The 27635-nt window shown below is 34.7% G+C and overlaps 1 protein-coding gene, 1 long non-coding RNA gene and 1 pseudogene across 2 annotated transcripts; all 3 read left to right on the plus strand.

The window, feature by feature from the left end:
• The first annotated feature begins 4421 nt into the window (after positions 1 to 4421).
• On the plus strand, positions 4422 to 9722 carry LOC117925908 (putative disease resistance RPP13-like protein 1). The gene is made up of 5 exons (XM_034845018.1): positions 4422 to 8522; positions 8645 to 8918; positions 9022 to 9052; positions 9165 to 9257; positions 9624 to 9722. The coding sequence occupies exon 1, from the start codon at positions 4455 to 4457 to the stop codon at positions 8451 to 8453; it is 3999 nt and encodes a 1332-aa protein (XP_034700909.1). The 5' UTR covers positions 4422 to 4454; the 3' UTR covers positions 8454 to 8522; positions 8645 to 8918; positions 9022 to 9052; positions 9165 to 9257; positions 9624 to 9722.
• Positions 9723 to 21830: 12108 nt separating this feature from the next.
• LOC117925909 lies at positions 21831 to 25520 on the plus strand (annotated as a pseudogene).
• Positions 25521 to 25983: 463 nt separating this feature from the next.
• On the plus strand, positions 25984 to 26611 carry LOC117926128. Its single transcript, XR_004653063.1, has 3 exons — positions 25984 to 26325; positions 26436 to 26466; positions 26561 to 26611. It is a non-coding gene; the product is annotated as an uncharacterized LOC117926128 (long non-coding RNA).
• The last annotated feature ends 1024 nt before the right edge of the window (positions 26612 to 27635 follow it).

Below are 27635 nucleotides of genomic sequence, written 5' to 3' on the forward strand. Positions count from 1 at the left end.
ATAAGTTAATTTTAATTATCTTATAATTTATTTTGTATACTAATTAAATATAAAACAAATATAAAATCATAAATAAAATTATCAATATTTTAAAATAAAAATATTTTGTATCAAAATGTACCAATATTTTAAAATAAAAATCATAAATATATTTAAATAACATAATTAGTAAATTTTCAATAATTTAGTTTTAAATTAATAATTTTCTTTTATTTTGATATTCAAGTGTAATAATAGTATATTGAGAGTAAATTAACTTAGTACATTTTTAAATTAATATAACATTGAATTTAAATTAGTATATTTTTACAATTAATTAATATATTTTCAATAGAGGTAAGTAAATTAACTTAATATAGTAATATATTTAAATTATATAATTAGTATATTTGTAATAATTTAACTTCATAATGAGTCTACACTTAAAAAATTCACATTTCTTATTAGCTGACACTATATAATTAAATTTAATATCGCAAATCATATCATACATATATTAATTTTTCAACAAAACAACTTTAAAATGTCTATTATACTTCTAATTTCATTTTTAAGAGTTTTTTTCTTACATTTTCATAAGTTTTGATGAATTTTTGGTCTATCGATATTTTGTGCCAAAATATCCGTCGATATATCCCGATATATCCGTAAAATCCAAGTACTGATATATCCATGATTACTGATATTTTCATCCTTGGTTAACACTTAGCCGCACGAGCAGCTTCCTTGCTTGCATATAGGTTCAAAAAAGGTTGTGATGTGAATAATGATTTGAATTTTGCTGGAGACTTGGATTTGCGGATGCATCATTTGATTGATTGAAGATATTTTCTTAAGCTATAACCCCAGCAGTCAGTAAGAGGGATTGATAAGATTCGGGATGACATTGGTCTACAGTCGCCCTAAGCTCCAGTACCTCACAAAAGTTATTGATAAGAGTCTTCCTACCACCACCACTTGCCTTTCATATTTGCCTTTATTTTCATTCATCTCTGGTGGGGAATCTGAAGTCCATATCGGTTGACGTCAATTCCCAAGTCAACAACCAAGTCGACGAAAGAATTTCAATAAATGAAAATGGTGCTGAATGACCAAATAAAACAAATTATTTTTTTGAAAAGGCCTTGACCCATATATTGTATGCAAGGTTATGGTCCTTTTATGATGTCAAATAGTATTAAAAATACCATTTTTAATAACATTAATTATTTGAAATGAATATATTGAATATTCATGTAAAATTTTAAAAAAGAAAAAAGAAAAGAAAAAAACTTCTTCTTTTCTTGACATATAGTATATTTTTTAATAATTAAATATTATAATTTACAAACTAATAAAATAAAAATATTAATAAATTTACATTTTATTTTTATCATGATTTAATATAAAAATGGTAAAATATTTCAACTGTTTTATTGATAAAAGGATATAGGATTTGTAAGTTCACATATCCATATATGACTTTTGTTTACGTCCCCTTTCCTTTTCTTCCTTTCTCCTTGTATTCTTTTCGTGGACCACTTAGCTATGATGTTTTGTCAACAATAACAATGTAGAAGTCTGGGCTCTACCACGATGTCCAATAATTCATTCAACCATTGGAAACCACATGTATCCTCTGTAATATTTTCTATCATATTGTGAAATGTTATCTCGCATCTGTGAAGGTAGGCATGATTGATCGAATCACAATAAAATCCTATACACCTTTATATATGGAAAATTTCAGTTTTTGCCCTTCTATTAATGTGTTGCAATATTAAATCTTTTCCTTACGCAACATATAGTTCTTATTTTAATGTACTAGTACTAATCATTTTTCACCTTCGACAAAAAGGGATAGTTGATTTAGATATATCGATAGAGTTACATGTAGCAGCCATGGTTTTGCACATTACATTTTCTGCTAAAACTACTTCAATCCAATGAGGGAAACTAGGATTTGATGCTACAAGTGTTGTCTTAATGAAAAAAGAAAAAAAATAATAATTATGTCGGCTAAACAATTGCACAAAGAGTCATTATTAATTTCTACTTGGATTACACAACACCCCATGGCCCCTTATTAAATAATGATATTCAAGCAACTAAAATATGCAACTTAATAATAATTTAACATTAATGGAAATTTTTTTGAAAAAATAATAGAGAAAGGATAAGGTGAAAATCTAGTATGCGAAATTTGATTCTTGTTCAAGACTTGGGTTTGCTGGTGTATCATTTGTTTGATTGAAGATATTTTCTTAAGCTACAACCCTAGCTGTGAATTGATAAGATCCTTAGTAACATTGGTCCATATGGCTTGATGTGAACTACTAAGTCAACAACCAAGTCTACCAAAGAATTTCAACCAATGAAAATGGTGACGAATGACCAAATTCCTAATTAAACCTTGAATCCCAAGTTAGATATCCAAATAAAAAGAAATTATTTTTTTTTAAAGGCCTTGACCCATATATTGTATGCAAGGTTATGGTCTTTTCATGATTTCAAATGGTATTGAAAAATACCATTTTTCTTTTTCATTTTGTCCAAAGCATCCACAGTAGCATAGGCTTGCTTAGTAATGATTTTTGAATTTTTATTTTATTTTTATAGAACATTTTTTTATATAAAATAATTTTTTGAGAATTTATTCTAAAAATAACTTTTTTATAATAAATTTGAGATGTTTTTAGTTATTTTTTGTGCATGCTTGAGTTGTGAGTAATAATTGAAATAACATTTTTCTAACTTTTGTATCAAAGTATTTTTATACCCTAAGTTTTTTGAATAAAATTAATCAAATAGATATATGAATTGTTATTAAACTTTAAAAAGAAAATTTTGACTTCTTAAAAGTCAATCCTAACAAGATTTCTTCTTGATAAAGCTAAAAAAAAAAAAAGTTAATCGTATTCCCCTTTTTTATTTTCAACTAAAAGAACTAACTTAATTAGCATTTTCAACTTAAAATTGAGAAAAAAAAAATACAATCCTAATCGATAGGCTAGATGTATGAGAAAACCAAAAACTAATAAAGGTAGGATAAGACACTGTAAATTAAAATTGACTATTTTTTATTATTATTATTTATATCAACCTCCTTTTCTTGGAATCGACAAATAATCAAATAAGGCTTCTTTTTTTTCTCCCTTTAATAATCTTAAAATGGGTCTATTTTAAAAATAATTCAAGTTTTTTATCTTCATTCATCAAAGATAATGCATAAGATAGTAAAAAATAATACTTATATCATTAAAAAAAGTATCTTGACGATCAAGTACACGGAATACCTTACATAGTAAAATATTTAAATTTTAATTATTTTTAAATATGTACAAATTAAATTTAAATTTTACAAACTTGAGTTATTATTGTATGTTTTTTTTCCTTACATATGTACGTGGAAGCACTTTTTTATTTTTATTTTTGTCCTTTAATCTGTTCGTGCAATGAAGTGTTGGCATAAGGTGTCGGTGGGAAGAGTGATTGTGATATCATTTTCCACATAGATGCTGGATCCAGTAGGTCGTGGTGTAACCCCATTCATAACGCTACACAAAAGGACCGCACGGTTTCATTACTGGAGTCTGGACCCCCCACCCCCATACTCCCAGGCGACCTCAACTCCCAATCCTTTTCCATTTATTTTCCGCTAGAATCCAATACTATCGCTACTGTACGGATATCAAATATTTTCTTGCAAGTATTTTTTTATAATATATTCTTTCAATAATTAAATATAATATTTTCACTAACTAGTAAAATAAAAATATTAATAAATTTATATTTTATTCTTATCACGATTTAATATAATAATATTAAACATAAAATGGTAAAATATTTCAATTATTTTAAATATTTATAAATAATTTTAATTTTTATGAGTTATTTTTAATTGATATATAAATTACATATTTATAATATCATTCTCTAATCATGATCCCCCAAGATTTAACCCTTGTTCCAAATCATTCCAAATCAAAACCTGATAATTTTTTTGGTTTGATGATCAATCCGATGAGAAAAATATTTATATTAATCCTAAAAAATTGTTAGTTTCACCTTACTTGTATATTAAGCACATAATAAAAGTAAATTTTCATAAATTTTTTTATATAAATCTCATTTAATTCTCAAAATACCTTGATTTACAACCAAAAATTTTCATTTAATCAATAATGAAATCCAGAAAAAGTCAGAAGATGGCTTTCATGAAGCTTCAATTAAGTCCACGTTTTTATCACAATGTACGAAGGTTGAAAATCTTCAATCAAATTTTCATTTTGTTGTCAGCAAAGAAAGCTGGCATATGGGGGTCTACCATGAAAACTTTGGAATTCAAAGTTCCTTTACCGTCAACAAGTTGCATTTTCTCTATAATTTTTTCTGGTTTGGAGGTTTCACTTTGGGTCTGCTTACTTTCTTCTTCCCTCGATTCATCTTTCACTACCTTTGCAAGAGAAACAGAAATGGCAGGGGCTTTAGTTGGAGGTGCGTTTCTCTCAGCTTCTCTCCAAGTTCTATTTGACAGGTTGGCTTCTCGCGAGGTTGTGAGCTTCATCCGGGGGCAGAAGCTCAGCGATGCGCTCCTGAAGAAGTTGGAAAGGAAGTTGCTGGTCGTCCATGCAGTGCTCAACGATGCTGAGGTCAAACAGTTTACAAATCCATATGTGAAGAAGTGGCTGGTCTTGCTTAAAGAGGCCGTGTATGATGCGGAGGACATATTGGATGAGATCGCCACAGAGGCTTTGCGACACAAGGTGGAAGCTGCGGAGTCCCAAACCAGCACAAGTCAGGTGGGTAACATCATGGACATGTCAACCTGGGTTCTCGCACCATTTGATGGTCAGGGCATAGAGTCTAGGGTGGAGGAGATCATTGATAGACTAGAAGATATGGTACGAGACAGAGACGTCCTCGGGTTGAAAGAAGGCGTTGGTGAGAAATTGGCACGAAGGTGGCCTTCTACTTCTTTGGTAGATGAATCTCTTGTTTATGGCAGGGCTCAAATTAAGGAGGAGATGGTTCAACTGTTGCTGTCTGATAATGCAAGGAGTACTGATGCCATGGGTGTGATCTCCATAGTCGGCATGGGTGGCACAGGCAAAACCACACTTGCCCAGCTTCTCTACAATGACCAAAGGGTGATGGAACACTTCAATCTCAAGGCATGGGTTTGTGTTTCCGAAGAATTTGATCCTATCAGAGTTACGAAAACAATTCTCGAGGCAATCAATTCATCCACGTCCAATACCACTGATCTAAATCTACTTCAGGTTCAACTGAAGGAGAGAATTAATATGAAGAAATTTCTACTTGTCCTGGATGATGTTTGGAACGAAGACTCTTGTGACTGGGATACGCTACGAACTCCACTCATAGTTGGGGCAAAGGGAAGCAAGATTATTGTAACTACGCGAAGCACCAAGGTTGCATCTGCCATGCGTGCAGTCCATACTCATTGTTTAGGTGGGTTATCCTCTGAAGATGGTTGGTCCCTGTTCAAAAAACTTGCATTTGAAAATGGAGACTCAAGTGGGCATCCACAACTAGAAGCAATCGGAGAAAAGATTGTCCACAAGTGCCAAGGTCTACCGCTGGCTATAAAAGCAATGGGGAGTCTCTTACGCTCCAAGGTTGAAGCAAGAGAATGGGATGATGTATTAAACAGTGAATTATGGGATTTGCCCACAGATGCGGTTCTTCCTGCTCTGAGGTTGAGTTATTATTACCTGCCTTCACATCTAAAACGCTGTTTTTCTTATTGTTCAATTTTTCCCAAAGACTACGAATTCGAAAAGGAGAAGCTAGTTTTGTTATGGATGGCAGAGGGTTTGTTGGAACAATCAAAAAGCAAGAAAAGAATGGAAGAGGTAGGTAATTTTTACTTTCAAGAACTTCTATCAAAGTCATTTTTCCAAAATTCAGTAAGAAATAAGTCATGTTTTGTAATGCACGACCTCGTTAATGACTTGGCACAATTGGTATCCGTAGAATTTTCTGTTTCTTTGGAGGATGGTAAGATATACAGAGTCTCGGAGAAAACTCGTCATTTATCATATTTGATGAGTGAATATGATCTATATGAGAGATTTGATCCACTTTCTCAAATGAAGTGTCTTCGAACGTTTTTACCTAGAAGCAAATTTGGGTCTCTATACTTGAGTAATAGAGTTCTACACCATCTATTATTGGAAATGAAATGTGCACGAGTGTTGAGTTTGAATAATTATTTTATTATTGATGTGCCTCATTCAATCGAGAAGTTGAAACGCTTGCGCTACTTGGATCTTTCTAAGACAATAATTCAAAAGTTGCCTGAATCAGTTTGTAATTTATACAATTTACAAACAATGATGTTATCGAGATGTTATTATCTTGTTGAATTACCCTCAAAGATGGAAAAATTGATTAATTTGCGTTACCTTGATATTCGTTATACTTCGGTCAAGGAGATGCCAAGTGATATATGTAAGCTAAAGAATTTACAATCACTTTCTAAATTTATTGTGGGCCAAAATGGTGGGTTAAGATTGGGAGCATTGAGGAAGCTTTCGGGAAGTCTTGTCATTTCAAAGCTGCAGAATGTTGTATGTGATAGGGATGCATTAGAAGCTAATATGAAGGATAAAAAGTACCTTGATGAGTTGGAGTTTGAGTGGGATTATGAGAACACTGATGTTGGTGGTGTTGTGCAAAATAGAAGGGATATACTCAGCAGCTTACAGCCACATACAAACCTCAAGAGACTCCAAATTTATTCTTTTAGTGGTTTAAGCTTTCCAGATTGGGTAGGAGATCCTTCATTCTTCAATCTTGTTGACCTGGAGCTTCAGAATTGTAACAATTGCTCGTCATTGCCACCATTCGGGCAGCTACCCTCTCTTAAACATCTTTCTATCTTACAAATGAAAGGAGTTAAAATGGTGGGTAGTGAATTTTATGGGAATGCTTCTTCCTCCAACACAATTAAGCCCTCCTTCCCGTCCCTACAAACTCTAAGATTCAAGAAGATGTACAACTGGGAGAAATGGTTATGTTGTGGATGCAGACGTGGAGAATTCCCTCGTCTTCAGGAGCTTTGTATAAGTGAATGTCCCAAACTCAGTGGGAAATTACCAAAACAGCTTCGTTCATTGAAGAAACTTCAAATCATTCGTTGTGAGTTGCTTGTGGGCTCCCTCCGAGCTCCTCAAATCCGTGAAAGAAAAATGGGGTATCATGGTAAATTTCGGTTGAAAAGGCCAGCTTGTGGGTTCAGTGATCTCCAAACTTCAGAAATTGAAATTTCAGACATATCTCAATTGGAGGAGCTACCACCACGAATACAGACGCTAATAATCAAAGAATGTGATTGGATAGAGTGGGCATTGGAGGAGGGAATGCTACAAAGAAGCACTTGTCTTATCCAACGTTTGCACATCACAAGTTGTCGTTTCTCCAGACCCTTGAACAGAGTTGGTTTACCCACTACATTGAAGTCACTAGATATCTGGAAGTGTACCAAACTGGAGTTTGTCCTGCGTGCACTATTGAGATCCCACCATCCATTCCTTGAATTTTTATTCATTGGGGGTATTTGCAACTGTAATTCTTTCTCATTATCTTTCTCATTAAGCATCTTCCCACGGTTGACTAATTTGAGCATCCATGAAGTTGAAGGGCTTGAATTCCTCTCCATCTCCATTTCAGAGGGGGATCCCACATCTCTTAATGATTTTCGAATCCATGGGTGCCCTGATCTTGTATATATTGAATTGCCCGCTCTCGAGTCTGCACACTATGAGATCTCCAGATGCAGGAAGCTGAAGTTGCTGGCGCACGGACTCTCGTCGCTGCAGCAATTGAGTTTAATATATTGTCCAGAATTGTTGTTTCAGAGAGATGGTTTGCCCTCCAACCTGCGTGAACTTCAAATTACATCCTGCAACCAACTCACATCTCAGGTGGACTGGGGTTTGCAAAGACTGACCTCTCTTACAAAACTTGCAATTAGTTATGGATGCCGAGACATGGAATCATTTCCCAATGAGTACCTACTGCCCCCCACACTTACCTCTCTTTACATATCTAATCTTCCGAATCTCAAGTCTCTGGACAACAACGGGCTTCGATATCTTACCTCTCTAACAACATTATCCATCTCCAACTGCCCTAAGTTTAAATCCTTCGGAGAAGAGGGGCTTCAACATCTTACCTCTCTTGAAAATTTACACATGTACTCACTCCGTGTGCTCGAATCCTTGAGAGAAGTAGGTCTTCAACACCTCACCTCTCTTAAAACATTGTCTATCTCTAACTGCGATCAGCTCCAATACTTGACAAAAGAGAGACTGCCAAACTCCCTCTCTTTCTTGAAAATCCAGAGTTGTCCTTTGTTGGAGTATAGGTGCCAATTTGAGAAAGGCCAAGATTGGGAATATATAGCTCACATTCCACGCATACTGATAGATCATGTGCTATACTAATGACTAATGACTAATGAAGGTGGTGATTCCACATACATAATGACTTGGGTGTGCCATACAGTCAGTCAGGTACTTGTTCCACACTTTAAAAAATAAAAAAATAACTGATGTGCCAATTTATTAAAGTAGCCAAACTTGTGTGTTTGAATTTCTAATCATTTCTATTGTGGTAATATATTTATGTTTCTCAGGTTAACACAAGTTTGTGGCCCTCCACGTATAAGAGACTTGTGTTCCAGTGAAACAATATTTGATGAGTCTCCCCCTGGAAAGGCAGCAGCAAACACACTTCTGAGACTATTCCATTGGAAATTTGCAATATGCCCTGCGTCCATTTTTGCTGCCCTGTTGTTGGAGATTTGAGTGTGCAAAAATACTCTGCCCTTTGACTCCAGATTTTTTTTCTCTTATGCTACAAGACTGGAAACAAAGAAGTGAAGAGGTGTGGAGGAAGACTGACAATAGGTACTTGCATTTTAACATAGACGATTGAAATATTTCAATGGCTCATTCAATTAACCTTTATAATGGTGATTCCTGAATTTGTCCATGAATTTCTGTGATACAGGCAGGCATGGACGAATTTCTGGTAGTTTATGGTCAGTTGAACATTTTAATTGCTTTATTTCTTTTTCGTGGCCTACTTTAGATTTGTACTTATTGATCCCTTTTCGTGGCCATTCTTACAATCATTTGCGCATCATTCTACAGGTGCTATAAGGCCAGTGTATTTTTACTAAAAAGGCCAATATTGTAAGGACAATTGCAACATTTCCATGCTGCAAGGCAATGCCTAAAAAAAAGGTATCATTACCAAAGGTTTAATTTGATGACTTTATTAACCTTATTGGGCCTCTAAATTACATGAATATTAAGACGAAAAAGGTTTTACAAGTTTATGTATTTGTTGTGGAATACCAATACATAACCTAAAGATTTCTTATGAGAAACACATTTTTTTTTTTATAATGAGAAATATATCCGGTAAATAGAAATAATTTATATGAATGCATTTTACATTTGTGACTTTGAAACAAAATTAGAATTTGAGAATTTATGAAATTAGAAAAAGGGATCCCTCCAAAAGAGCCTATTATTCAATTGTTTATTTGGAATGGCACCTGCTTCTACTTTACCCTCTTCATTCACCCTTGCATTGTCATGATACAGCATATTGAGGACTTCTTGTACTTGCAGAAGAAAGTAGCCAAAGCACCCCTAGGTTCTGGTCATTGGGAACTGTTCTATTTCAACCTTGCCAAGTTCAGGTCAGTTGTGCATGACATCTACTTGTCCTGAGCTCCATCCTTGAAAGAAGTGGATCTTCAACATCTTGTGCTTCAAGATTAAGATTTGATTATTGGTTTTGGTATCAAGTCTTCTAATACACAAACTTTTAAGATGTTGTTGCCTATGGTCATAACGCATTGTGCCAATCAGTTCTTGAGGTATAATAAGTGAATTGTTTTATTAAATAAACTCCTAATACACAAACATGCCCTCAACTCTTTCATTGGTAATTTTCAACACCCAAGGTCAACTCCCCTTGGACAATCACAATAGCTCTACTCATGGACAATCATAAGAATCTTTATATTCTTCTCAACTCTATTCAAGAATTATAGATTAACGAAAGTCAATTTTATGCTCTGTTTGTTTGGTACAAATCAGGAACAAAGATATCAAGAATGAACAAAGATTTCTTCCCAAGTAGCTCATACCAAGCAAAGTCACTTATATTTTCTCCATGACTCAATTACGTTACCTTTCGAATGGGCAAGGCTGATTTCTGATTTTCTCTTACATAAGCATACATGGGCACATTTATGGTCAGAGAAATATTTTAATTCCTTTGGCCCATTTTCTGAGGGTACAACAGAGGAGACGCTCTTCGTAATCTGCAAAATACAAGTTGTTCTTACATCATTTTGTGGGTTGTATGAGGTTGAAATGTGTGATATCTTATACCTAACCAGAAAGAAACAGGTATGTTTTCTTTTGGCTTATGCTGTTCAATCAATAAGGATTTGTTACTTAAATTTGTAACAAAATTAATGCAAAGGTTGTTGGGGATGGAAGGTGGAGTGAGGAAGGTTCTTCTCTTTCAGTGCCTAAAACCTTAACTGGTATTAAACAGGGAGATGGCAAGGACGCTACTACAATTGCTTCTATGTTTCTGGTACTGAATTGGTCAAGTCTGGTCATATTTGAATGAGGTTGCTCTGTATTGGTTTGGCAGTCAGCATTTTACCAGAGATGGTGTTTGTTGTGCTTCTGCTTGCATAAAGTGAGAGATCAGCAATTAGTCACATTTGAAAGGCAAGGATACAAGAATATAGCATCTTTGTTATGATTTTGCTGCATTTGTTTCTTTCCTAATTTTGATGTCATTTTGTTCTTGTTTTGGTCTTTCTTAGGTCTTCTGTATACATGGTGTTGCTGTTGGGATGATCACTTAGATCACTCTCATGTCCCCTATTCAGAAATCAGAACCAGGATCCTTTTCTTAGAATTGACAATGTTCCTGTGCTTCTCTCATTGGAGGAATTCCCATTGTTTGTATCAGCAGAGTAAGAAGTTTAGAAAGATTTTGACATCCTGACGAATACTGTATCTTGATTCGTTCTCATTCAATTTCCTAATTCTGAATAGAAGGAATGAAGGACGTTATGTTAAGCTTCTTCACTCTCTTTATGCAATAGACAAGTCTGCTCAAGCTCTTAGTTCTAGGGTACCTAATCTGCAAGACTTGATCAAATATTACTTTAATTGGAATTTTCCAGAACATTGCTAGTGATGAATTACAAAGATCACACCAGCTTTTGCCTTTTTCCCATGTCCCACAACAGCTATGTACTTTAGCTTATAGGTCATGAAGGATTAAGCAATTAAAGAAGATAGGAGTCATCATCATGACAAGTCACAGCATATAATAAATAAGAAATAGAAAATTAAAGGTGGAACATGAAATCCATTAACTTATACCCCAAATGATACCGAAACATGCCTCTGACTAGTTATTCACAGACAGATAATAAACATGTCTTCTGTTTCAGATATCTCAGCCTGTCCTTTGACCATCCCTCATGAGTCACCTTCATTAACTGGTGCTAAGAGCTTCTGCAAAGGCGCCTGAAGATGCTGCTGTTTTAGTTCTAGGAAGATGATTTGTATTATACAAGGAGATGTTGGGTGTGTTACTACCAAAGCTAAGAAGCCCTAAATACTTTTGGTTTCAAAAATGATGTCTTCCTCTCAATTAACCATTTGTTAGTGGATACATACATTTTACGTGCATCTGTCCATGTCTTTGCAATTGTTTTCTTTCAGGTGGTTATGACACTTCAAACTCCAATCACCCTTTAATCTTCTTGATTAGGGCATCATCTCCAATGGAAAACAGATGTCTGACTCAGTAGTCCTTTTTTCTCTGATAAGCTAAACTAGCATCAATCCTTATTGTTTAGTGTCATTGTTGCATGCAAACCTGCGTTTTGCAAGTCATGATGAACTATTAGATTAATGGATATCCTATGGGTTGGGATGGTTCAAAGCTTCATAATACAAAAGACTGGCATGGGAAAGTAGCATCTTATGCTACTTTGCCCCCTTCCTTCAATTAGAGGGTTTTTTTTTTTTTTTTCTTCCAACACAGCAGTTGAAAACAGACACAGAATATTGGGGTCTTCTTGTACTTACCAATGATTATGTGGATTTTTTGAAGTATTTTCTTCCTTGTAAGGCAGAGACATAGAAGAAGTCAAAGCACCTCTCAATATGTGTTTGAAGTACCATTTCGATCTAGCCAATTTCAGTTCAGTTGTGGTTGACATCTAACTGTTCCTTTTAGGGCATATCTACTTGCCCTAAATTCTGATCCTTCACAGAAGTTGATGTTCAACATCTTGTGCTTCAATATACAAATTAACTTGGAAGTTGAATTGTCAGTTCTGGTCTCAAATGTCCTTGTACACAAATTAACTTTTAAGTTGTTGCCATGGTCATAAGACATGGTGCCAAGCAGCTCTCCGGGTATAATAAGTCACTTGTCTTCTTTATATATACTCATGAGCCTCAGGTTCTCCATGGGCTAATTTATTGATATTCACTGCAGGCTTTCAATTTGATTTTCTCACTGGACATTTGGAAATGATCTTTCTTTCCAATGAAACAGTACCCCATGGCTCTCCCCATGGAAGACAGTAGCAAAGACACAGACCATCTTGATATATGAACAATCACATAGCTCCTAATATCTTCATACACTTCTCAACTCTATTCAAGAATTATACATTCATAGCCACTTGTATGTTCTCCAACCATGGAGACTATCCTTCCAATCTACAAATTACAAGTTGTGTTCTTAAATCATTTTGTAGGCTCTATGTGGTTGAAATGTATGACATCTTATTACTAACCAGAAAGTGACTGGGTTCTTTTCTTTTGGCTTATACTTTTCAGTAGCTAAGGTGTTTGTGATTCATGCCTAATTGGTGTCTCAGCTGATGTATGTCCAGCTGGTGCTCCTTGATGGCAGTTGTAATCAACAAAATTTTTAACCTATAACACCATGAACTAGGGTAGCAAATACAAAGCTACTATAGCATAGTGGCTCTAGGATCGTTCCACTGGGAAGGGTACTCAAGTTGAAAATGATACCAATTCAAAGTGAATTGGTGCTGTTTCATTTAAAGATTAGCTTAAGAAATAAAACATGAACTTTGGTTGAGAAAGAGTTGGACTTAGATTAACAACACAACAAGTGATGAAAATAACTTAAGAAGAAAAACATTCCTTGGAGATTCAGGTATACAGGGGAGGTTCCTCATGCAAAAGCATAGCTCCGGTCACTTAGTTCACTTCCTCACATTAGAGAATTAACTTAAAGTCAATTCTCTAACAGGTGCTGCATAAATGCATCCCTCAATTGGATTTCAGTTTTAATTCTCTCACTGATGCAACTTGCAATGGTTTGAGCCTCTCACTTGCCTTTTACCATTCAAGGTGATCTTTAACCTTGGATTACCCGTCAAAAGCTCGCAAGAGGTAACTAATGGATGTCTCCTAAGAGTCCAAAAGCTTACCAAGTGTTGGCTATTCTAGAAAATCCTACCTTCAAGTCACCTACCAGAGGCTCGCAAGGGGTAAACTAGTGCATCTCCACGGTTAGAGATCACTTGCCTTACCAAGTGTTGGCCCAGGTAACTCCAAGGTGTTTTAAGTTAACTAAAAACATTAGAAACCATTCACGGGACACACTTACTCTTCATTCATAGCTGAAACCACAAAGCTTCTGATTCTTGCACTTGGAACCTTTCCCGGCAACCTTAACTCCAAGGAACTAAAAGGTTTAGCTACTCATTCTCTGGGGAAAGCTCCTCAGAGAGTGCATAACCAAGTTAAAATAAATATAATACAATCAAATTGACCAGGTAAAGCAAAACTCAAGCTTTGTATATTTCTTGTTTTGAAACTTTTTCGAAAGGTTCATCACCCAGCCCCTTAGAACAGGCTCCTCGGGCTCCATTTAAACCAAAAATATACAATTACAGCTATCCCCTGATATTTTGCCAAATTCCTAACTTAAAAGCTAAGGAAATCTATCATTGGTGACTTACAAGGAGAATTTAGGCATTTAAGCAACAAAAATCTAATGAAAAATATCTCCAAGAGTCGGTTACAAATATCAGGAAGCACTAAGGACCACTTCGCAGGTGAAAGATGAGGCCTGCGAAATTTCGCAGGTACTCAAGAGGAGCTGCGAAATTTCTTCATAGCAGCCAGCTGCTTCAACACCTTTGCAAAGTGGACTTCCATCATGTGGTGTTTGGCCTCCATCGCGGCGTGAAGCTTCAGGGGAACTCCATAGCACTGTGCAAAAAGGCTGCGAAACCATTCCGCAACAAGAATGGTGATTTCGCAGCACTTTTCTGAAGCCTTTCTTCCTTCAGCTTGGAGCAGTTGTCTTCCAAAGGCTGTAACTTCCTCATTTCAAATCCAAATTGCACACGGTTTGAAGCATTGGATTGTTGACTTCCTAAGCTTTCAAATGACATATTGTATGCATAAATTGGACATCAGGAAGTGCTCCAAAACTAGCTGCAGTGACTGTCATCAAGAGTGCTCCACAGCTGAATCCTCTTTGCTTCCCCTTTTGCACTTCCACTTTGCTTATGGCAAAAGAGCTTCAAGGCTTTGATTCTTCATTCCTCTAAGCTTCCCATTAATTGCCAAGGATTCCATATAACTCTCCTCAATCTCATAATGCTTTGGTGATCAAAATACTAACAAAAACACCAAAACTTACACAATTTGATTAGAATTGATTGAAAGGGGCCTTAACATGCTAATTGGGTTAAAAGGCACTAACTACTACTCAAAAGTGCTTAAAAGGATTAATTATAAGCTATCAAATAGCACTTTTTGAGTAGTAATCAGTTTGTAGCTTTAATTTGTCATAAAATTGTGACAAAGATTGTTGGGGATGGAAGGTAGGGAGCACCAAAGTGAGGAAGTTGCTGTTGTTCATTGAAGGAATTCCAATTTCCATCTTGGTTCTCATTGTTTATATCAGTGGAAAGATTCATACATCATGAAGAATACTGTAACTTGATCCATTCACATTTAAACTTCCTAATTTTGTGAAGGAATGAAGAATGGTGTTATGTTGAGCTTATTCACTCTCTTCATGCAATACCAAATTCACTTCTCTGTGCAAGTTCTCATTTCTAAGGTATCTAATCCAGAAAAAAGTGGTCAAACATTACTTCAATTGGAATTTCCAGAACTATGTTACCAATGATTTACAGAGATTACACAAGCTTTTGCCTTGTTTCCATCCTTCCTTACCTGAACCAAATCCATTCTAACAACTATGAACTTTTGGTTATAACATGAAAGCAATTATTTATATCCCAAATGTTATTAACAGACATACAGACAGACATTATTTCTTTGGAGTCTGGACAGAAAATAAAGGGAGTTGAATCAGAATAGAAAAGAAACATTCAATTAAGTTATAAATATTATTTACAACATCCCTTTCTCCTATTCATGAAATATTTCTTCATATTAACAACCTTCCATCCTGTGTTCATACTTAAAACATAAATGTACACCCACTACTATGTACAGGTGTGTGCATTATTTTCTTCTTTCCACCTTGTAATTAACTTCATTCTTCTTCATGTCAAACCAATCACATGTTATCAGTCAGATATGTATACCATTGCCCATGAATATTAACCGACACCGTGGCTGCTGCCACCAATATTACAGCAGCTGCCACCACTCTATCAATCATATCAATAGCTCTCACCCGCCAGAGTGCCATTTCTGCTAATTTTCTTCCTTGAGGGCCCTTCCCTACAAGCACTACTCCTCTTGCAGCCAAATAAACAGCATGGGATATTCTCTCAAACACGACATCCCCAGCTTGCAGGCTCTTCACCAACATCCTGCTCATAACTGCTTTCCTCGCTTGAAACTTGTCGATGTTGGCGGCTTCCTCACAACCTCTTGAAAATCCACTCATGATTTCAACAATATCTTCAATTCCTGCCTCTTCAAAAGGTCCAAGAGCTCTGAGACTTCTTCGCCACACCTAACTACCATGTTTTCCATCTCCATAGGGTACGCTAGTGCCAGACGGTTTAAGATTAGCATCCATCAATTCTTAGACAATTAAGGAGGGAGAGAATGAACTCCAGAATTGCGCAAGCAAATATAAGGACGGGTCATTGGAACTCAACTAGGACAAAATTTTCCTTTTCTTGGAAAAATCAAATGTTTCATGACAGGAGCCAATCTGTCTCAGTAATGTGGAGAGCTCTAATACTACCGGCTTATGTATTCATGGGAGAAGTGTGTCAACAAATATTAGCCTGTAAGGAATTTTGTACAACATAGCTTTGACATATTGAGGATTTTGGTTTAGGCCAAATGATGGAACAGTGTGACCAAAAAATATTTCTCAAGGGCCAAGCTAATTACAGTTCTACTTTTTTCCTTTTTTACCACTGTCTTTTTTCCCTTCATGGCCCTCAAATCCTAAGTACTCTGAATTTATATATAATCTATAAAGGGCCATCAAATGATGTGGAAAGAATTTGTGTGTGGATGTTAAACTACAAATTCAACAAATTGAGCTAACCCTGTTAACACCAAGGAAGAAAATATCAAGATATATCGCCAATATATCCTGTATCGGAGAAAGTGGATACGATATATAGGTAAGATATATCATCTGACGAAAATATCCGTAAATATCGGTGTCATAGATGTATCGGTGATACAAGCAAAATATCGATCCTAAATGGGAAAAAATCGCTAAAATTTCATAGATATATTGGATATAATATATCAGTGAAAAATTGGTAAAAAATTAAATTATTATAAATAAGTTAATTTTAATTATCTTATAATTTATTTTTTATACTAATTAAATATAAAACAAATATAAAATCATAAATAAAATTATCAATATTTTAAAATAAAAATATTTTGTATCAAAATGTACCAATATTTTAAAATAAAAATCATAAATATATTTAAATAACTTGATTAGTAAATTTTCAATAATTTAGTTTTAAATTAATTATTTTATTTTATTTTGATATTCAAGTATAATAATAGTATATTGAGAATAAATTAACTTAGTACATTTTTAAATTAATATAACATTGAATTTAAATTAGTACAGTTTTACAATTAATTAATATATTTTCAATAGAGGTAAGTAAATTAACTTAATATAGTAATATATTTAAATTATATAATTAGTATATTTGTAATAATTTAACTTCATAATGAATCTACACTTAAAAAATTCACATTTCTTATTAGCCGACACTATATAATTAAATTTAATATCGTAAATCATATCATATATATATTAATTTTTCAACAAAACAACTTTAAAATGTATATTATACTTCTAATTTCATTTTTAAGAGTTTTTTCTTACATTTTCATAAGTTTTGATAAATTTTTTATCTATCGATATTTTGTGCCAAAATATCTGTCGATATATCTCCGATATATCCAATATATTCATAAAATCCAAGTACCGATATATCCATGATTATCAATATTTTCATCCTTGGTTAACACCAAGCAGCACGAGCAGTCTTCTTGCTTGCATATGGGTTCAAAAAAGGTTGTGATGTGAATAATGATTTGAATTTTGCTGGAGACTTGGATTTGCAGATGCATCATTTGATTGATTGAACATATTTTCTTAAGCTATAACCCCAGCAGTCAGTGACAGGGATTGATAAGATTCAGGATGACATTGGTCAACAGCCGCCCTAAGCTCCAATACCTGACAAAAGTTATTGATAAGAGTCTTCTTACCACCACCACTTGCCTTTCATATTTGCCTTTATTTTCATTCATCTCTGGTGGGGAATCTAAAGTCCATATGGGTTGATGTGAATTCCCAAGTCAACAACCAAGTCGACGAAAGAATTTCAATAAATGAAAATGGTGTTGAATGACCAAATAAAAACAAATTATTTTTTTGGAAAGGCCTTGACCCATATATTGTATGCAAGGTTATGGTCCTTTTATGATGTCAAATAGTATTAAAAATACCATTTTTAATAACATTAATTATTTAAAATGAATATATTGAATATTCATGTAAAATTTTAAAAAAGAAAAAAGAAAAGAAAAAAACTTCTTCTTTTCTTGACAAATAATATATTTTTTAATAATTAAATATTATAATTTACGAACTAATAAAATAAAAATATTAATAAATTTACATTTTATTTTTATCATGATTTAATATAAAAATGGTAAAATATTTCAACTGTTTTATTGATAAAAGGATATAGGATTTGTAAGTTCACATATCCATGTATGACTTTCGTTTACATCCCCTTTCCTTTTCTTCCTTTCTCCTTGTATTCTTTTCATGGACCATTGAGCTGTGATGTTTTGTCAACAATAACAATGCAGAAGTCTGGGCTCTACCACGATGTCCAATAATTCATTCAACCATTGGAAACTTTGCCTGAACCAATCTTTTCTAGTTTGGAGGTTTCATATTGGGTGTGCTTACTTTCTTCCTTGATTCATCTTTCACTTCCTTTTGCCAGAGAAACAGACATGGATGGGGCTTTGGCTGGAGGTGTTTTTCTTTCAGCTTCTCTCCAAGTTCTATTTCACAGACTTGCTTCTCGCGAGGTGCTCAACTTCATCATGGGGCATAAGCTCAATCATGCACTCCTCAAGAAGTTGAAGAGAAAATTGTTGTCTGTCCATGTCGTGCTCAATGATGCCGAGGCGAAGCAAATTACAAATCCAGCGGTCAAAGAGGAATATTATATAAAATGTTTCCTAGGTTGATATGTGATCGTAATTAGATTCTTTATAGAATAAGTAAAGCAAATAGGAGTATCTCTATAAATATTTTAGGTTATGATCAAGTTGAAAAAGTTATGAGAAGAGATATGATAGAGGTCAGTTTGTAAAGACTACATATTATGGATAGAGATGTGAAAAAGAGTAAAAGACATCTGATAGAGTAAGAGGCCTTACGGTTTAGGGTGTAGATACGAGGAAGAGTGGGAGACACCGAATGGAGCAAAATAACTCATGATTTAGAATGAAAATACAAAGAGTGGAAAACGTTAAATATTTTGAAATCCAATAGTTGTAATTATTTGTATCCTCTGTAATATTTTCTATCATATTGTGAAATGTTATCTTGCATCTGTGAAGGTAGGCATGATTGATCGAATCACAATAAAATCCTATACACCTTTATATATGGATAATTTTAGTTTATGCCCTTCTATTAATATGTTGCAATATTAAATCTTTTCCTTACGCAACATATAGTTCTTATTTTAATGTACTAGTACTAATCATTTTTCACCTTCGACAAAAAGGGATAGTTGATTTAGATATATCAATAGAGTTACATGTAGCAGCCATGGTTTTGCACATTACATTTTCTGCTATAACTACTTCAATCCAATGAGGGAAACCAGAATTTGATGCTACAAGTGTTGTCTTAATGAAAAAAGAAAAAATAAATAATTATGTAGGCTAAACAATTGCACAAAGAGTCATTATTAATTTCTACTTGGATTACATAACACCCCATGGCCCCTTATTAAATAATGATATTCAAGCAACTAAAATATGCAACTTAATAATAATTTAACATTAATGGAAATTTTTTTGAAAAAATAATAGAGAAAGGATAAGGTGAAAATCTAGTATGCGAAATTTGATTCTTGTTCGAGACTTGGGTTTGCTGGTTTATCATTTGTTTGATTGAAGATATTTTCTTAAGCTACAACCCTAGCTGTCAGTAACAAGAATTAATAAGATCCTTAGTAACATTGGTCCATATGGCTTGATGTGAACTACTAAGTCAACAACCAAGTCCACCAAAGAATTTCTACCAATGAAAATGGTGATGAATGACCAAATTCCTAATTAAACCTTGAATCCCAAGTTAGATATCCAAATAAAAAGAAATTATTTTTTTTAAAGGCCTTGACCCATATATTGAATGCAAGGTTATAGTCTTTTCATGATTTCAAATGGTATTGAAAAATACCATTTTTCTTTTTCATTTTGTCCAAAGCATCCACAGTAGCATAGGCTTGCTTAGTAATGATTTTTGAATTTTTATTTTATTTTTATAGAACATTTTTTATACAAAATAATTTTTTAAGAATTTATTCTAAAAATAACTTTTTTATAATAAATTTGAGATGTTTTTAGTTATTTTTTGTGCATGCTTGAGTTGTGAGTAATAATTGAAAATATGTAAAATATTTTAAAAACTTTTGAATTATACATAAATGTACAATACTTTTATAAAAAATAAATTAATAAAGCCTTTCTTTTATATTTGAGTTTTCAAATAGAATTTTATTCCTCAAAATAACTAAGAATTGTTTTTCAAAATTTTCCAAACAAATCCATAGTATCTATATAAAAAAAAACTTTATGCATTAACGATTCTATCGAAATTCGATACAAGAATCATAATCCATCTAGAAATTGCATGTAATTGTTTATTAATTAAGGTTTTAAAAATCGAACCCAATTGGATAATTCGACCTGTTGGAATATCGACCAATCATCCTACTATTGAGAAATTGAACATTCTTACCCAATGGACCACTTGAACCATCGATCTTGTTAAACAACCAATTTCCCTAAAAATTAAGCTTATACGATTTGGGTTTAATATTCATATTATATTCTTAACACCTCCTATCAATGAAACCTCCTATAAAATCAAGTTCTGATGTCATTTTGAATAATCAATTTACTAAAAGCTTAAGCAAGTCTAACCGTTCAAATTGGTTGGGCTAATAAGAATTAGACCAACCTTTTCCCTACTGTTGGGTCTTTTTTTTCTTTTTCTTTTTTTTTTTGGTCATTTTTCTTTTATTTCTTAGGTTCTTGTACCTCATTTTTGTATTTAATAGGAAAAAAAAAATACAAACTACGTTGCCCCCACTTGCTTTCCCCTTAAATGTAAAAGTGGCAACCATTTCCATTTTCCCCCTAAACATGGTTTTTTATATATATATAAAATGAGTGGATATTCATGTATATATTCACACTAAAGTATTAACAAGATTTATACAATATAAAATGAAAAAAATAAATAGCAAAATCTTATTCTATTTTTATATATATAATATATTCTTTCAATAATTAAATGTAATATTTTCACTAACTAGTAAAATAAAAATATTAATAAATTTATATTTATTCTTATCACGATTTAATATAATAATATTAAACATAAAATGGTAAAATATTTCAATTATTTTAAATATTTACAAATAATTTTAATTTTTGTGAGTTATTTTTAATTGATGTGTAAATTACATATTTATAATATCATTCTTTAATCATGATCCCCCAAGATTTAACCCTTGTTCCAAATCAAAACCTGATAATTTTTTTGGTTTAATGATCAATCCGATGAGAAAAATATTTATATTAACCCTAAAAAATTGTTAGTTTCACCTTACTTGTATATTAAGCACACAATAAAAGTAAATTTTCATAAATTTTTTTTTATATAAATCTCATTTAATTCTCAAAATACCTTGATTTACAACCAAAAAATTTCATTTAATCAATAATGAAATCCAGAAAAAGTCAGAAGATGGATTTCATGAAGCTTCAATTAAGTCTACGTTTTTATCACAATGGAAGGAAAATCATGTACGAAGTTTGTTGTCGGCAAAGAAAGCTGGCATATGGGGGGTCTACCATGAAAACTTTGGAATTCAAAGTTCCTTTACCGTCAACAAGTTGCATTTTCTCTATAATTTTTTCTGGTTTGGAGGTTTCACTTTGGGTCTGCTTACTTTCTTCTTCCCTCGATTCATCTTTCACTTCCTTTGCAAGAGAAACAGAAATGGCAGGGGCTTTAGTTGGAGGTGCGTTTCTCTCAGCTTCTCTCCAAGTTCTATTTGACAGGTTGGCTTCTCGCGAGGTTGTGAGCTTCATCCGGGGGCAGAAGCTCAGCGATGCGCTCCTGAAGAAGTTGGAAAGGAAGTTGCTGGTCGTCCATGCAGTGCTCAACGATGCTGAGGTCAAACAGTTTACAAATCCATATGTGAAGAAGTGGCTGGTCTTGCTTAAAGAGGCCGTGTATGATGCGGAGGACATATTGGATGAGATCGCCACAGAGGCTTTGCGACACAAGGTGGAAGCTGCGGAGTCCCAAACCAGCACAAGTCAGGTGGGTAACATCATGGACATGTCAACCTGGGTTCTCGCTCCATTTTATGGTCAGAGCATAGAGTCTAGGGTGGAGGAGATCATTGATAGACTAGAAGATATGGCACGAGACAGAGACGTCCTTGGGTTGAAAGAAGGCGTTGGTGAGAAATTGGCACAAAGGTGGCCTTCTACTTCTTTGGTAGATGAATCTCTTGTTTATGGCAGGGCTCAAATTAAGGAGGAGATGGTTCGACTGTTGCTGTCTGATAATGCAAGGAGTACTGATGCCATGGGTGTGATCTCCATAGTCGGCATGGGTGGCACAGGCAAAACCACACTTGCCCAGCTGCTCTACAATGACCAAAGGGTGAAGGAACACTTCGATCTCAAGGCATGGGTTTGTGTTTCCGAAGAATTTGATCCTATCAGAGTTACGAAAACAATTCTCGAGGCAATCAATTCATCCACGTCCAATACCACTGATCTAAATCTACTTCAGGTTCAACTGAAGGAGAGAATTAATATGAAGAAATTTCTACTTGTCCTGGATGATGTTTGGAACGAAGACTCTTGTGACTGGGATACGCTACGAACTCCACTCATAGTCGGGGCAAAGGGAAGCAAGATTATTGTAACTACGCGAAGCACCAAGGTTGCATCTGCCATGCGTGCAGTCCATACTCATTGTTTAGGTGGGTTATCCTCTGAAGATGGTTGGTCCCTGTTCAAAAAACTTGCATTTGAAAATGGAGACTCAAGTGGGCATCCACAACTAGAAGCAATCGGAGAAAAGATTGTCCACAAGTGCCAAGGTCTACCGCTGGCTATAAAAGCAATGGGGAGTCTCTTACGCTCCAAGGTTGAAGCAAGAGAATGGGATGATGTATTAAACAGTGAATTATGGGATTTGCCCACAGATGCGGTTCTTCCTGCTCTGAGGTTGAGTTATTATTACCTGCCTTCACATCTAAAACGCTGTTTTTCTTATTGTTCAATTTTTCCCAAAGACTACGAATTCGAAAAGGAGAAGCTAGTTTTGTTATGGATGGCAGAGGGTTTGTTGGAACAATCAAAAAGCAAGAAAAGAATGGAAGAGGTAGGTAATTTTACTTTCAAGAACTTCTATCAAAGTCATTTTTCCAAAATTCAGTAAGAAATAAGTCATGTTTTGTAATGCACGACCTCGTTAATGACTTGGCACAATTGGTATCCTTAGAATTTTCTGTTTCTTTGGAGGATGGTAAGATATACAGAGTCTCGGAGAAAACTCGTCATTTATCATATTTGATGAGTGAATATGATGTATATGAGAGATTTGATCCACTTTCTCAAATGAAGTGTCTCCGAACGTTTTTACCTAGAAGCAAATTTGGGTCTCTATACTTGAGTAATAGAGTTCTACACCATCTATTATTGGAAATGAAATGCGCACGAGTGTTGAGTTTGAATAATTATTTTATTATTGATGTGCCTCATTCAATCGAGAAGTTGAAACACTTGCGCTACTTGGATCTCTCTGAGACAATAATTCAAAAGTTGCCTGAATCAGTTTGTAATTTATATAATTTACAAACAATGATGTTATCGAGATGTTATTATCTTGTTGAATTACCCTCAAAGATGGAAAAATTGATTAATTTGCGTTACCTTGATATTCGTTATACTTCGGTGAAAGAGATGCCAAGTGATATATGTAAGCTAAAGAATTTACAATCACTTTCTAAATTTATTGTGGGCCAAAATGGTGGGTTAAGATTGGGAGCATTGAGGAAGCTTTCGGGAAGTCTTGTCATTTCAAAGCTGCAGAATGTTGTATGTGATAGGGATGCATTAGAAGCTAATATGAAGGATAAAAAGTACCTTGATGAGTTGGAGTTTGAGTGGGATTATGAGAACACTGATGTTGGTGGTGTTGTGCAAAATAGAAGGGATATACTCAGCAGCTTACAGCCACATACAAACCTCAAGAGACTCCAAATTTATTCTTTTAGTGGTTTAAGCTTTCCAGATTGGGTAGGAGATCCTTCATTCTTCAATCTTGTTGACCTGGAGCTTCAGAATTGTAACAATTGCTCGTCATTGCCACCACTCGGGCAGCTACCCTCTCTTAAACATCTTTCTATCTTACAAATGAAAGGAGTTAAAATGGTGGGTAGTGAATTTTATGGGAATGCTTCTTCCTCCAACACAATTAAGCCCTCCTTCCCGTCCCTACAAACTCTAAGATTCAAGAAGATGTGCAACTGGGAGAAATGGTTATGTTGTGGATGCAGACGTGGAGAATTCCCTCGTCTACAGGAGCTTTGTCTAAGTGAATGTCCCAAACTCAGTGGGAAATTACCAAAACAGCTTCGTTCATTGAAGAAACTTGAAATCGGTCATTGTGAGTTGCTTGTGGGCTCCCTCCGAGCTCCTCAAATCCGTGAAAGGAAAATGGGGTATCATGGTAAATTTCGGTTGAAAAGGCCAGCTAGTGGGTTCACTGATCTCCAAACTTCAGAAATTGAAATTTCAGACATATCTCAATTGGAGGAGCTACCACCACGAATACAGACGCTAGTAATCAGAGAATGTGATTGGATAGAGTGGGCATTGGAGGAGGGAATGCTACAAAGAAGCACTTGTCTTATCCAACGTTTGCACATCACAAGTTGTCGTTTCTCCAGACCCTTGAACAGAGTTGGTTTACCCACTACATTGAAGTCACTAGATATCTGGAAGTGTACCAAACTGGAGTTTGTCCTGCGTGCACTATTGAGATCCCACCATCCATTCCTTGAATTTTTATTCATTGGGGGTATTTGCAACTGTAATTCTTTCTCATTATCTTTCTCATTAAGCATCTTCCCACGGTTGACTAATTTGAGCATCCATGAAGTTGAAGGGCTTGAATTCCTCTCCATCTCCATTTCAGAGGGGGATCCCACATCTCTTAATGATTTTCGAATCCATGGGTGCCCTGATCTTGTAAATATTGAATTGCCCGCTCTCGAGTCTGCACACTATGAGATCTCCAGATGCAGGAAGCTGAAGTTGCTGGCACACACACTCTCGTCGCTGCAGCAATTGAGTTTAATATATTGTCCAGAATTGTTGTTTCAGAGAGATGGTTTGCCCTCCAACCTGCGTGAACTTCAAATTACATCCTGCAACCAACTCACATCTCAGGTGGACTGGGGTTTGCAAAGACTGACCTCTCTTACAAAACTTGCAATTAGTTATGGATGCCGAGACATGGAATCATTTCCCAATGAGTCCCTACTGCCCCCACACTTACCTCTCTTTACATATCTAATCTTCCGAATCTCAAGTCTCTGGACAACACCGGGCTTCGATATCTTACCTCTCTAACAACATTATCCATCTCCAACTGCCCTAAGTTTAAATCCTTCGGAGAAGAGGGGCTTCAACATCTTACCTCTCTTGAAAATTTACACATGTACTCACTCCGTGTGCTCGAATCCTTGAGAGAAGTAGGTCTTCAACACCTCACCTCTCTTAAAACATTGTCTATCTCTAACTGTGATCAGCTCCAATACTTGACAAAAGAGAGACTGCCAAACTCCCTCTCTTTCTTGAAAATCCAGAGTTGTCCTTTGTTGGAGTATAGGTGCCAATTTGAGAAAGGCCAAGATTGGGAATATATAGCTCACATTCCACGCATAGTGATACATCGTGTGCTATACTAATGACTAATGAAGGTGGTGATTCCACATACATAATGACTTGGGTGTGCCAAACTTGTGCGTCTGAATTTCTAATCATTTCTATTGTGGTAATATATTTATGTTTCTCAGGTTAACACAAGTTTGTGGCAATATACACAAACTTGTAAGATTCCATTGCCTATGGTGAGACAGACAAGGTGCCAAGTAGCCCTCCACGTATAACAGACTTGTGTTCTTGATATATGATTATGATCTTTCCAATTAAACAAGATTTGATGAGTCTCCCCCTGGAAAGGCAGCAGCAAACACACACATCTGAGACTGTTCCATTGGAAATTTGCAGTATGCCCTCTCGTCAATATTTTCTGCCCTGTTGTTGGAGATTTGCGCGTGCAGAATACTCTGCCCTTTTGACTTCAGATATTTTCTCTTATGCTACAAGCCTGAGAACAAAGAAGTGAAGAGGTGTGGAGGAAGACTGACAATAGGTGCTTGCATTTTAACATAGATGACTGAAATATTTCAATGGCTCGTTCAATTTACCTTTATAATGGGCAGAGGTGATTCCTGAATTTATCCATATATTTCTGTGATACAGGCAAACATGGAGGAATTTCTGGTAGTTTATGGTCAGTTAAACATTTTAATTTCTTTATTTCCATCCTTAAAAATGGAGATTTAACTTTCTGCCATACTTACAATCATTTACATATCATTCTACAGATGCTATGAGGCCGGTGTATTTTTCGCTTAAAAGACCAATTTTGTGAGGACAATTGCAACATTTCCATATTGTAAGGCAATGCCTAACAAAAAGGTACCATTACCAAAGATTTAATTTGATGACTTTATTAACCTTGTTTGGCCTCTAAGTTACATGAATATTAAGACTAAAAAGGTTTTGCAAGTTTATGTATTTGCTTTGGAATATCAATGATTTAAATACTAGTACATCTTCAAATACCTTAGGTATTGCCTATCTGTATCTTTGGTCAAATGTGCTTGAAATTTTACCTACATCACAAAAACACTCTAGATCTAACTATTGCATTTAAACAATTTAGAATTATATGGGTACTTATTTGGAGCCTTTTGCAAGTTATTTTTTGAAATGGGTTGAATTAGAGTCAAGATATTCTATCTTTTCTCCCTTCCATATCAAGTTAATCACTGTTTCTCCTCTCCCGTCTCATATTAAGTATTTAGGAAGAACATGAAAGATTTCTTATGAGAAACACATTTTTGTTTTGATAAGGAGAAATATATCAAGTGACTATAAATAATTTATAGGAATTTATTTTACATTTCTGATTGTGAAACAGAATTAGAATATAAGAATTTATGAAATTAGAAAAAGGGGATCCCTCCAAAAGGCCTATTATTCAATTTGTTTTGGTCTCTATTTTAAGTCCAATTTGTGCTGATCTGGAATGGCCTAGTGCCTCAAACTCAAAATTTCATCCTTTGACTTGATGCCACCATCTTCTACTGTGCCCCCTTCCTTCACTCTTACATTGTCATGATACAACATATTGAGGTCTTCTCGTATTTGTAGAAGAAAGACTTCAAAGCACCTCTTAGTTCTGGTCATTGGGAACTATTCCATTTCAATCTTGCCAAGTGCAGGTCAGTTGTGTGTGACATCTACTTGTCCTGAGTTCAATCCTTGAAAGAAGTGGATCTTCAACATCTTGTGCTGCAAGATTAAGATTGGATTTTTGGTTCTAGTATCAAGTCTTCTAATATAGAACTTTTAAAATGTTGTTGCGTATGGTCATAGCATGTTGTGCCAATCAGC

The sequence above is a fragment of the Vitis riparia genome, chromosome 12 (assembly GCF_004353265.1).
Source record: "Vitis riparia cultivar Riparia Gloire de Montpellier isolate 1030 chromosome 12, EGFV_Vit.rip_1.0, whole genome shotgun sequence".
Lineage (NCBI taxonomy): Eukaryota > Viridiplantae > Streptophyta > Magnoliopsida > Vitales > Vitaceae > Vitis > Vitis riparia.